At 39.3% G+C, this 13,623-nt stretch overlaps 1 protein-coding gene across 3 annotated transcripts in view; it reads right to left on the bottom strand.

The window, feature by feature from the left end:
• The window catches only part of CASD1 (CAS1 domain containing 1), a 30,860-nt gene that overhangs the window by 6,919 nt on the left and 10,318 nt on the right, over positions 1 to 13,623 (bottom strand). For 2 of the 3 annotated variants that reach the window (XM_083469033.1, XM_083469034.1), the window contains exons 5-14: positions 12,434 to 12,496; positions 11,038 to 11,082; positions 10,075 to 10,198; positions 8,726 to 8,940; positions 7,172 to 7,597; positions 6,261 to 6,350; positions 4,976 to 5,095; positions 3,569 to 3,725; positions 2,307 to 2,386; positions 54 to 155 (exon numbers count right to left, since the gene is read on the bottom strand). In XM_083469033.1, the coding sequence (XP_083325159.1) occupies positions 54 to 155; positions 2,307 to 2,386; positions 3,569 to 3,725; positions 4,976 to 5,095; positions 6,261 to 6,350; positions 7,172 to 7,597; positions 8,726 to 8,940; positions 10,075 to 10,198; positions 11,038 to 11,082; positions 12,434 to 12,496 (1,422 nt within the window). Of the gene's footprint in view, positions 1 to 53; positions 156 to 2,306; positions 2,387 to 3,568; positions 3,726 to 4,975; positions 5,096 to 6,260; positions 6,351 to 7,171; positions 7,598 to 8,725; positions 8,941 to 10,074; positions 10,455 to 10,663; positions 11,083 to 12,433; positions 12,497 to 13,623 lie in introns of those variants that run through there. The other variant, XM_083469035.1, reaches the window with a different exon arrangement.

Genomic DNA, 13,623 nt, shown 5'->3' with positions numbered 1-13,623 from the left:
ACAAAGGCAAAGCACAGAATCAACATTAAAAAATAAAAATAAATTGTACATACGTATCTATCTAATTTCCACCTAAACCACCATTCATAGATGCTCCCATTTAGTTCAAAGCCCTTGGACAATGGCCAAATAGAAAAAATCTTCTCAAATGCACCCTGTAATAAACAGACATGAAAAGAATATAACTGTTCAGTCACATCAATGGGCCATATAACAGAAACATTCCATTTCTAAAAGCAGGCAAATGGAGATGCTCAGGGACCTTCATAAGATTAGAATAAAATACTTGATCATTTCACTGTACATTTAGGTCCAGCATCCTAAAATCACAGACAGCCTATTAGGATTTGTCTCCCTATCCAGGCATGTGAAAATACCCATTCTTTCACATTATAATGTTCTGCATCTCAAGACTGGCAAAGAAAGAGACTGCCTTGTGCATTCTGGTGTTGTGTACAAGGATCTATGGATCAGAGCCACAGCTTGCAATGATGTAATGTATAATTGCAGACACTATCTACACTCAACAATTTGGAAAAAGAAACATTCTGTTTCTTGGCTGTAATCAGACATATATTCATGATATCCATTAGTGTGGATTACTTATTAAATGCTTTCTGTCTTCAGGCTGAGAAAACAACAAAAATGAGGAAAACACTACTAATAGGTAAGAAAGAGGACAATCAGGAACCTATCAAGCAATTCCTCCAGGAGAGCTGAAAGTTGGCCAGATGTATAATTTAATTTAGTATTTTGCTGCTGAAGAGACACTCACAACCAACATTTTCTTTTCGTTTTTTGTGACAGTAAAATTGCTGAAGAATATCCTTATTTTAAAAAGAAACAAAAAGGATGCATCCATGTTCCCTGAATAAAAACAGTAAAGGATTCTGCAATGTTTAATAAACTTTTCTTAAAGTTAAACATCTGTTTTAATCAGCTTTCATCAAAGTAAAGCTTTTAACTCTCCTATTAAAAAAAATAAATGGCTGGATGCCCTGCAAGTCTTCAAATGGAAACAACATCAATTGGAACAAACAAACATGTCCTTTAAGTTTCTGAAAAGAAAATACATTTAAACTCTCTCTCTCTCTTACACACACACACACACACACACACACACACACGTTTTGAAATCCATGCCTAATTGTGAGGGCGTGAATAATTCTTTCCAAAGGAACTAGGAATTGAAGAGTTGCAAGTGCTTTGTAGAGATGGTTGTGAACAGTATTCTCTCTTAGTCAAGTGCCATTCAAATGCTCAGAATAAGGCCACATATGCCATAAATCTTATGCTGAAGTCACAGCTGAGTTGCATTTTAGCTCTGAAGAGCAGGCAGCATTGGCAAAATGAAAGCATTCCATATCCAAAAATATATACAAAATATATTCTCCCATTCAGCTATGAGGTTTTTTTTTTAAAATGCACAGCTGAATGTGGAAGCACATGCTTCTCATGCAGTTCCTCAGCCTGAGCACAGCCTGGTAAGCAAAGCTGGAATCCCATCAATCAGGGGAGTGGGGTTGGGAGATTAATAACAGAAACTTCAAACCAGCTGACAGGTGCTATTCCAATGTCTTTTATCAGGCTGCTGCTCATCTGGGCTGCAGAATTTCCTATTCTAAAAGCTTCAGAGTGGTCCACTAGACAGAGAGAGGAATACAGTTCTCCTGAATATTACATCCAATCATTCTGCAGCTAGATGTTTTCAATTATTTTTATGGTCAAATACCAGAAAGCAAACATGATCTGGTTTTCATTTATAATATACTCATATTTTAATGTCAACAAAATGCAGCAGAAAGAATCTTGTTGTTCTAACTGCTCCTTTTCTTAATGTTAGAAATGCGCAAACATTTAATGCCCAAACATTTTTTATATGCCTCTCCTCTACCTCACTAGAAAAATGTTGGGACCTGGGTTTTAGCAACCAAGTCTACCAAGGTTTCAGCAAAAGGAGGGGGGGGGAATTCTCTCTCCTCAAAACAAAACAGCCAGTTTTGGAAGCAAGCACAGGCTGATGTGCTTTGTGACAACAGATGCGCCACTCTCAGACCTCTGAATGAACCCAAGCATTCCAACACCAATTTCTGTGGAAACACTTAATGGATTTACAAAAGAGCTAAAAGCATGTCCTTCACTCTCAGATACCACAACCTGTTCCTTACAGAAGCAACAGGCTGGTTGCCATGGCTGTCCCATAGCTGCAAGTGCTTTGCTTTTGAACACAGCTTAAATGTTTGCTTTCTAACATGCCTTAGAATCCAAATATTTAACTTGTACCAAAATATACAAATCATACAAACCTGAGAATACGCTAGAAAATATATACAGATGAACAGGGAAACTAGTTTCAGCAGTAAACCAAAATGCCAGAAGCAACTGCCTGTGGACAAGAGCAAAAACAAGACTAATGTTAGGCAGCAAGCTTTTTTTATTGCAATTTTTTTTACTGTTGCAGCTTTTACATTATACACAAGAGGGACAGCTGCGTGTAGGTGGGAATGAACATTCAGATAGAAATTCTTCTGAAAGTGCTGCAATATGGAAACATGACACCCACCCACAGTACATTACTTCAATAGGATGCCCTTCCTAACCCACATTCCACCCCAGCTAGTCATGTATTGTTAAAGCAGACTGCAGCAAATGTCTGACTGGGCAGCACCGGAGGGCAATGAAACAGCCAGTGCGGCACTAGCCGGATAGTCATGGCAGCAGGGGCAGCTTCACAGCCCTCCCCACAGCCAGGGCAAGGGTTTCATTTGCCCCCAGTGACATTACACAGGCATCTCCAATTGGCTATATGGTGTCAAGGTGGTGACATTTTCACTAAGTGTACTCTGAACAAGCCCTTTGGAGTTAGGAAGAGAAAAGAGAAGCACCAGATCAGGGAAACTATGGCTGAGAAAAGTATGTGACGGTAGTGTTATTTCCCTCCATGGACCCTTCCGGCGGAGAATTCTCTCTACTCAATAAGAAGGTAGGCCACATATTACCTTGAATTATGGCTCTTTGCAGGCCATTATTCAGCATTAAGCTCTCAGGCCAAGAGGTGAACCAAGCATACAATAAAAAAAACTAAAAACTGAGGTATTCAGGAGCCTACTACAAACTATATAATGGTGTGTCCAAACACATATATTTTATATCCATCTTTTGATTAATTGTTTTAAAAGTGCAAGTTAATTTTCTAAATAGTTCTACTATTTTCTCTTAAATTGTTTTACTGTTTTCTGTTAACCCAACACAAGTAAAAGGTTAAATATTGGAATCCCAAGATAATAATAATTACCTAGGCCTGCCTCCTTTCGCTGAGCACTCCCCCATCTTCGACCCTCCCTTCCCACAAATGGCCACATTAACAATGATAATCTGTAACTATCTTCTGTTATGTTATTTGGGTCAGCAATTTAGGCAGAATATTTTTGCTTTACAAAAGTGTAGTTTGATTTTACTATTGAGAATGCCATGTATTAAAAAATCACAATGCTATTTAAAGTTGAATATAACTGAATGCAAAATAAAGTGCTTAAGTTATTTTAATACAAAAGAGAATCATATTTACCATTGGCCTTCTTCTGGACTATTTGAGGCCATAGAGCTAATGTAACATATATGATCATAAACCAGACAGTGACTAGAGGAACAAAGTAATAGAACTGGTAAGACCGATCCATCACTATGCACAACACCACAACCAAGAAATTCAGTCGAAATAAAACCTGTTAAATATTGGAGAAAAGGGGAAGTATTTCTTTATTAAATGTAAGGAATGGCAAGTGATTTTTCATGTATATTTTAGTGCAAACAACTTCAGCAAGGTAACATTTGCATCTCAAGTGACAGAGTACCACAAAGCATTCATATATTGAATTATTTTTACTACATTAAGCTTACATAACAATTTTGCTGATCAGGCTTTTCAAAACATAAAATGAAAGCAGTTTAAGAGAACCCAGCCTTCTACATACTTGCTCTATCCAGCTGCTCTGTATGCACAGAATAGCGTGAAATTAAAAAACTAACAGAACACAAAATAAATTCTTGCTTATATAACTATCGTTACTGGGTATCACTCTGTGAAGTAACCATTCCTTCTTCTTACTTAATATTAAAGGATAGCTATTTAGAGTTGTGGATGGCTATAAGTTTAGTTGCAAGGTTACATGAGGCATTAGGCCTCAGACCTCTGCAAAAGTTACAATGTATGGTGCTTTAAGTGCTGACAGAAGCCTTGGTTACAGATTATTATTTTTTAATCATCTGCCCTTCATCCTAAAGTTCCGGGGGGATCACAACATTAAAACATAGTATTAAAGACAGTTTAAAACAACCTACAATTCCAAAAAAGGTGGGTCCTAAAAACATACACTTCAAATGTCAAAAGCCAGGATTAAAAGGTACACATTCAGCATTCTCCGGAAGCTATATAATGAAGGTGCCAGATGTACCTCTGTGGAGAGGGAGTTTTACAGCTTAGGGGCTACCACAGAGAAGGCCCTCTCCTGGGCTAACCCCCACACCCCATTTCTAAGTGCAAAGAGGGCTCCAGTTGCTAAGGAGGGGGAAATCTTAGGCAATTAGTGCTGAAAGAAAACAATCATACTCTGGGGGCACACTTCGGGAGATTTAGGCTTAAGTTAAGGGTTTCCCAAACTTGGATCTCCAGCTGTTTTTGGACTACAACTCCCATCATTCCTAGCTAGAAGGACCACTGGCCAGGGATTATGCAAACTGTAGTTCAAAAACAGTCGGAGACCCATGTTTGGAAAACCCTGAGCTAAGGCAATTGGGATCCAGAGAGGAAATGGTGAGCTTTTGTCAGCCTCAATGACTTTTTTGAAGTCTTGCCTCCTACTGAATAGGGAACGATCCAACATTGGGAAGTGGCAGTGGGCAAAGTACTGGGTTACATTTGTAGCGGTCACTCAGAATTATTTTTATACACATAAAAGCTTAATTCAGTTCTTACCTGACACACTCTATAAATGCCAAAATCTCCTTTAATCCAGAAGTATGAGAAATGCCCGTAGCCCGTTTGGAATAGATATGCAGCAACCAATACACGGATGTGCATGTACACTGGCAGAAACTATTAATAAAAACGTAAATTGTATTTTTTTAAAGCTAGGTAACTTTCAAAGATTAAATCCCACATTAAAGTGTGCAAAATGAGTAAGTTTTCCCCCCTCACTTTATTTCTGCTTTTGAATATAATCTCATTTACAGAACTTTAAAGCTCACTATGTCTCACCGCCTTCTAAACTTATTCCACATTCTGGACTTCCTCAACCCAGCACTAACCAACTATCTGTTCCACAGCTGAACAGGCAGGCCTCACTATACAAAGATGCTTATGTACAGGTTGGCACTGAATTCAAGGTCACGGTGATTAACCTTTTGGGAGCTGAGGGTCACAATGATCCATGGTCAACCTTTGGTGATGGTGAGGAACACATGTCAAAGTTGGATGTGTCCTGAGTAAAAGCAGATGACCTACAGTGGTAATTAGTGAAATATATATATTTTTAATGTAGACATTTTGTGGGGCCTTAGCAGCCATGGAAAGCCTTCTGCCATCATAATATTACAGTGGGGGACCCGTAGGAGCAGTAAGAAATAATTTGGTGGTGGTGGGGTTTCAGGGGGGTTTCATGTGGCCCATGGGCTAGCCATCTGCTAGGGTTGGAGCAATAATCCAAAATTGAAATTAGAACAGAATAGGACATCTGACTTTTCCTAAAATCATCCAGAAGCATCATTAAAACGAAACAGCAACCATTTCCAGATCAGACTGGGATGATCAGGAAATAGGGAGGGGGTGAAGTCACCCCTCTATACACACACACACACCAATAAGGTCCTTCTGCTAGGATAATTCAAATCCATTGTGGATAGCTCTGAGAGGAAATATCCACCTGCCTGAAGATGGGTACCATGCCCAAGGTCCATTTTTAGAACTGCTGGGTTAAAATTGAGTAAGCCTACTAAAGACGGCATCATATATCAGTGGCATCCTCACCAATTAAAACACTTTCATGCACAGTACAGCACTTTGCACCACAGGTGAAACGAGGAAATTAAATTGTCACCTTTTTTTGGAAAAGTACATCTTTCAAAACAGACCTTAATCACCCCAATATGGAATTAAAACAGAGAAGAAAGACATCATTTAACTATTCAACTTTTGCTTCAGTAGTAAATCACACAAGACTATTCCTCATGCAAAAATTGTTAAAACTGCAAAACAAACTTACAGTGCTTGCTCCAGAGATATGATAGATCAAGATGACAAGCTGCATCCAGCCTTTCCATTCATCGGTTTGTTCCCTATTTAACACTTTAGTCTGTGCAAAATAAAAAGAGAGCATTGCTATTCCAACAAGTGCAAGCAGAGGAAACAAGGAAACACTACTATGTTTCCTACTACTACTATGGGGTGGATGTGTCTAAAACTACTGTATAAGGGGAAGTGCAATAACTGTTATTCTCCAATTATGTTTTATGTATTTTGCACCACTAGGAGTGGTCTACAATCCACATGACTGATACAGAAATCTCTGTAAACAGTACAACGGCTGAGTGCTTTGGCTCCCCATCTAATGCTAACATTGTACTCTGCCTGATAGACGGTTTTGAAACTCAAGGGACAGAGGTCCCAAAGAGAAGCCTTGCTGAATTTACATTTGGCATTCTGGCTCAGGGTCATGGACTGAGTAAATGTTGTTGAAACATCCACAACTGCTCATCTGTTGTTTATGCATGGCGTTTTTCTGGAAGTGACAGTTTTATTTGAATCTATTTACAACAGGGTTGGGGATCCTTCTTCTGCCTGAAGACCACATTTCTTTGTGGGCAATCTTCCAAGAGCCACATGCCAGCGCTGGACAGAAGCGGGCAGACAACTGAAGGCAAATGTTACCTTTGTACAGTAGACTAGTTTCTACATGCACCTCTCACTGTCTGCCATCCAGGCAAACAAGAAGCATTAACCCCTTTTTTGCATTGCCTTTATTGTTATTGTAACCTGTTTAAAATTGTAAACTCAAGAAAAATACTTTTTACAAAAAGAAAAGACAGGAACATTGCCAGAGTTCAAGAACACATCCCAGTCAGACAAAGAACCTGTGATCTTTCAGAAATAAAAACAAAAATAAAGCAGGCTTACCTCTTTAGTATTTTCTGTGTAAAACACCCCCAACACTAGGATATAGATGATTGGTATGAAGAAGGATGAGTGAGTGTAAAACTTGTTTTCTTTCATGAACAGATTTGCTCGGTCGCATAGGTAAAAGTAACCCATTATCAAACCAAGTCTGCATAAACACTGCAAGGCTGTCTCTAGAGTAGAAATGGCTGGCGTGTTGGTGGCAGGTTTCTTCTCTTCTCCACTCTCCATATCTGTACATGGCTTATTCTTCTGGTGATTGTTACGACGTATGAGAACAAGAATTAAATATCCAATTATGGAGGAAGCAAAAAACCCAAAGGCTAGTTTTTGTATCAAAGTGACAGGAGGCTGAGGCTGGCAGCACGAACCATCGATGGGCTTTATAACCTTGTTGCAGTGGATGTTTATCAGAATCATTGCATTCTGTCCAGGAAAAAACACATAATTCCAGCCATTAGGATATGGAATTTAAAATGTTGTATGACTCACATGGTCTAAATGAATGGTAGGATGTTGTTTTCTTTTTAAAAATAAAAATAAAACAAAATATTGTTTTTAATTTGTTTCACTGAACAAGTCCAAACTATGGGCATGAAGAGACAAACTTTTTCTATCATCCAAGGGCCAAATTAAATGAGATGTTGGTAGATCCATGATTGGATCTCCCATAGTTTAACCTAAAACAAAAACAAAAAAAGTGGAAGATCCCATCCTCAACAACCTCACAAACCTTTGGGGTTTTTTGACCCTTCGTATTCAGGGTGACAACACTGCTAGCATCCACTATATTAATATAGTACTCCCCCTTCAGGATTCAAAAAACTTTCCATATATCAGTTGTGTTCACATACAACATTAAACCATGGATTAGCACTACATCCACACCCATACTTCTGTGTGGTTGGAGAACTTTGCTGTTTTCAGTTTCATAGAATTCTGGCCAACTTTGTAATCCGTGGTTGATGTAGGGTTGTTCTGAAACTCCCCCAAGTTTGTTTTAAAGCACTACCCAGGACTTTATGAAACCAGAAGTAAATCAAATCCTTCTCCTAGCCACATATGAGGGGAGGAAAGACAGAAACAAACAGTGCTAAACTATGGTTAGGAGTTATGTATACAACAGCCCTGTAGGCAATCAGCAATTCTGATTTCTCTAAACATCACATCCTTAATACAAAGCAGTATACAATTATCTACACTGTGTAAAATATTTTTATTAAATAGTTTGAAAATAATTCTGCAAACAATACTTGAAGAGAAGTCTCATTATTATTTTAATTTATAACCCACTCTTCCCCCTAAGGTCCCAGGGAGGGTTACAACAATTTACAATACAATATTAAAAACTTACAACTGCTAAAAATGCAGTAGCAACAAAGTAGTGTCTAATAAATCTAATAAAAATTAAGACAATTTCCTACAATTGTCAGTCTTTTGGCATCCTAAATCTTAAAGGCTGTTTTCTATAAAGAATAATAGAATCAAACAAGTGTAGAGCTGGAAGGGAGCAGGAGTCATCTAGGCCAGCCCCCTGCAATGCAGATTACTTACTATTTCTCTGCTTGCTTCAGAAAGGTGTATACCATCTGAGGACTGACTTATAGTTTCTTCCGCTATCAGCCTAGATACACTGAAAATTTTTACTTTAGCTTTTGAGTTTTTTGAGCTGCTGTTCAGGATACTGATTGCTGCTTCATTGTAGGCATCTATTTTCTCATTAGTGATCATTTTCCTGCTTTCACTCAACATATCTTCATAAACTGGATCTGATGTCAAAAGAAAATGGGGATTTTTTTAAAAGAATAAATACATACATACATACATACATACATACATACATACATACATACTCAAGCTCTAGATATACTATTTTCACCTGCTAAAATGATCCACTAAAATAAGCCTCACATGTCTCTCCAGTTAGACCCTTAGAGGGAGCCCTTTTCAAGTCTGTGCAGAAGGAAATACGCTCCTAAAATTGGAGCACTTTTCATTCTGCAAAGAAAGCAGTTTGCATTTAAGTTACTAAGGGAAGCACTTTGAATACTGCTTCCTTTGGAAAGAAAAAAATGCTCCTTTTAAAAACAAAGGCATTTGAAGCCCCTTGGTGAGCAGCTGGGAAATGCTTAACAAGGAGCTTTGGAAATTTTGTGCTTGTTGCTTGGGAAATGCTGAGCTCAGGTCTTGCAGAAGAGTTTGTGCCATGATTTTAAAATGACCAACAACCTGGTGGTCAGGCATTTGGGAGGCACTGCGCAAGGGACTTTGCAGGCACTGTCAATTGGCATGGCCTGCAAAGCCCCTTTTGGCCTAGGCCTGCCATTACTTCCCCACACCTTATGTCAGGTGTGGGGCAGGTGGATGTGACATGGCCAAAATAGGCTGCTGAGCAAAATGAAGGTTCTCCGTCCCTGAGTTAGGGCATGATGGTAACACAATATTTCCTGCAAGGAGGACAAACAAGCTATCTGGTCTCAATTTGCTGATCTAATAATGAAACAAGCATCCTATTCCTATTTATTCCAGTGGCATTAAAATGTATCTACTCATGAGCAAATCCACTGTCTGGGCTGCCACTCAAAATTTTAGCTTCTAGTCTTTCCAGTCAGTTGACCTGTTGCAGCCTAACCAACCATTTCCCCCCCAAAGTGGCCAATGCTCTGTGCCAGATACTGTGCAGATAATAAGAAATGTGTTTTCCCACAAACTGAGAAATAGATTTACCAGTTAAGTCATTCACAATGTGGGACAAACAGAAGCAGCTGTTCTTGGAATACATCATAGAATAAATCTGGTGTGGATACCGATATTCAGACTGGAATTGCAAGCATTAAATACAAAAATGCTTAGCTAATGAATTTGTTTCACCACAAGACACAACAGCTATGTCATTATTTTACCTTGTAAGACCCAGTAGACATCACTGCTCTTTGCCAGTTTTTCCAGAAGAGGGGCAACTGATGTGATATTGATTTTATACTGTGTGAGGGCTTCATTGCTGCCATTGTGAATACTGATAGACCACTAAAAGAGTATTAAAAGTGAATCAGTTAGCATACATATTTGTGGACGATATACCAGTAATCAAAATGGTTCAATATCATTCACAAATCTTAGCTGATGTTTCAAAAACAGGATAGCTGAAGTAGATAAACCCAAGAAAATTCTGAACTTTGTACTCTTGGGTAAGAAGCATAGGATATTGTAAACTGCTGTTGCTAAAGGACTCTGATGCAAATTTAAATTTAAAAAGACAACTACCTAAAATTGACAAAACATACTATTAAAACAGCAGTTTGAAAGCATGCCAGTGGGAAGGTAAACAGCGTTTCCATGCGCTGCTCTGGTTCACCAGAAGCGGCTTAGTCATGCTGGTCACATGACCCGGAAGCTGTACGCCGGCTCCCTTGGCTAATAAAGCAAGATGAGCGCCGCAACCCCATAATCGGTCACGACTGGACCTAATGGTCAGGGGTCCCTTTACCTTACTATTAAAACATTCAAACATTATCTATTGCTCCTTCGGCAGTTTCAAATATTAAATGATACCCACAGCACACTTCAGTCCCCCTATAAATTTTCATTCCATAAGACAGTAAGACCAAAGAAGGTGTTCTGTGCCAGAAGTATCTGTCTATAAAATTAAATAATATTGCTCTAGAACCAGAAAGACAGGAAGAGAGAGAGATGGGGATGCACAGGGAAGCTTGTAACAGAGTTACAAGACAGAAGTGTGAAAGGTTAGTTAATGAAAAACAATACAGAGAAAGAAGATCATATGGGATTTTAAAGGTGTGAATTAGAAGACTACTGTTTTAATTTTCATTTGGCCATTACAGTGACATATTAGATGAATAGCTTACCACAGCAGCTCCTGCTACAACTATGTGAGGCTTTGGAGAAGAACCCTATGGAACAGTAAAAGGGAGGTTAGTCTTTTCAGTGTCTTCATAAAGGACATGAATAATCAAATGTATTGTACTGCAAAAATTAATCACATTAGTCCACATTTAAACCTCATTTTAAAAAGGAAAAACCTCCACAAGCTTTAATCAATGTACAAAATATGCTGCAGTTGATTTGGAAGCATTTAAATTATGACATTATAGAAGCACTGCTGATGAAGGGAATTGTGGAAATGTTTTCTACTTAGCAAAATCTAGAATGTCACTTAAATTAAACACCTACTTAACTACACTGTACAGTAGGACATTACTTCGTAATTGTTTTGTTTTAACAATGCAACATCCTAAACCTCTAAAACTTTCACCAAGGAAAGCAGATTATAAGCCCCTTTGCAAAGTGAGCCAATCTATTTTTTCCTATAAACAGAAACGCTACATGCATGCTGTCCTCCCCACTTTCAGGTTAAAAAACAACCCCCTTTTTTTTACCTCCTCCTTATTTCTCACTAGCCCTATTCCTGGAAGCCCTATGCCTGAGTTGGCTCTTTGAAAGAATAATGGGCATTTTAATTAAATAAAGATACACTTCAGAGTGCCAGTGCATATTTTAAAAAAACATGCACAACTGAGGGATAACTAGCAACTTAAATTATACTATATTGAAATTAATTTCAGGACCAGAACTGCCTAATCAAACCCCTGGGATTGTTGAAATATATTGCCATAAAGCAGAGGTTTTCAACCTTTTCGAGTCCACAGCTCCCTTGACAAACTACATTCTTTCTGTGGCACCCCTGTGGGGCTCAGGATCCCAGTTATGTCACCCCTTGCCTGCAGAGCTGGCAGGCTCTCACCCCTTTTCGAACAGCCTCCCTTGTGGAGTCTTCCCTCAGCCTCCTCTCCCCTCTCCTTGGAAGTCTTCTGGGCAGCAGCTGCTGCTGCCCCTGATCTCTGACCAGCCCCCCCCCCTTTCCCAAAGAGAGGTGCTTCCTCATACTGCTCCTGGGACTTCTTGTTCATTCCCAGCAGCAAAGGATGATGGACTGGCTGGCTGGGCTCCCTCACCCACTTGCTTGCTTACTCTGAGGCTGCCTCAGCTCCTGGCAATCAGCACCTCCTGGCCAGCTCCAGAGACATCATTCACCTGGGGAGCTTGTAGCCAGGGTTGCTGCAACAAACAGCCACACAAGCCTTGGGGAGGCAGAGGCATCAGAGGAGGGAGGGAAGGAAAGAAAGAGGGACAGAGGCCAGGGATGCCTGCGGCACACCTGACCATCATTCAAGGCACCCCAGGGTGCCACGGCACACTAATTGAAAACCACTGTCATAAAGGAAGTTCAATATTACAACTCACTTCAGTCCAAGATTTGATAAGCTGCTTCATAGAGCCATTAACTTCCGGATACCACAGAAATTCCTGAGAGGAAATGGATGAGTTTATTAGCAAGTGGTTTACTCTCCTGAAACAGTCAGGTAAGGTCAGCACTAAATGTCACAACTATTGACAGAATCAGCAGCGTTCCATCTGCAATTTCTACCGCAAATGTATAACACCTGTAAGTAAAAATATGCGTGTACACTAAGATCCTGCGCTCATGTTTGGAAAACTTGGGGTCCTGGGCCAATCAGGTTTTTTGGACACATGTATACACACATCTTCTTTTAATAATTTATGCACTTTTTGTAGAAAACACTGCTGCTGTTACTTAAGAGGACATAGTGAGAAGGAGACTTGACTAACTGCTCAAAGAGGAAACTGGATTGGTTTCAGCGGGAGGAGTATTTTTGAAATGATTTTTGTTATATTCTGTAGCACTTAATTCCTTCAGATATTCAAGTATTTGTCCTCACAATCCTCCTAAAACCTACGGCAAGACAGCCAAGGAAAACCAGCCCAAAGCAAAATCTTCCTGTGGTTGCGTGTGTTGCAGCCAGTGCAAACTGTGGTAGCTCAACTACTGAGGTAGGATATCACTTATAGATTACCCCAGTGTTGAAAGAATTGCATTGGCTGCCAATTAGGTACAGGGTTAGTTCATGTTTTGGCATATAAAGCTCAAAACAGCATGGGACAAAGACCCTGAGGTCCCTTTCAAATCTATGATTCCACTGTCCAAAGGAGGGCCTCTTGCAAACACCATCTTGTCAGGAGGTCTGTTCTGCACAATGTAGGAATTGCTTTTAGTGTTTTGGTACCTACCATCTTATTTCCCAATTAGTATCAGACAGGATCCATCTCTGTTGCCGTTTTGGCACCTACTGACGGCTCCTTCAACAAGCCTTTCAAGTGGAGATATTTCTAAGTCTGCATATGCACTGAAATTTTTTTGGTTTTGTTTTATCACTTGTTTGCTGCCTTGGGCTCCTTTAGGAGGAAAGGTGGGATATAAATTTTATAATAAAATATGAAAGTACTACTTTAGTAAATATTTATTTCTAAAGGTTTTTTATGTTGCTATACTTCACCCTGGTGTTTTGTGAAAGGGTGGTATATAAATATTATAAATAAATATAAATAAAATAAATACACATGCCAACTTATTT

Source organism: Podarcis liolepis (assembly GCF_965112155.1).
Source record: "Podarcis liolepis genome assembly, chromosome: 12".
Lineage (NCBI taxonomy): Eukaryota > Metazoa > Chordata > Lepidosauria > Squamata > Lacertidae > Podarcis > Podarcis liolepis.
This window is presented reverse-complemented; position numbering and strand designations above follow the sequence as displayed.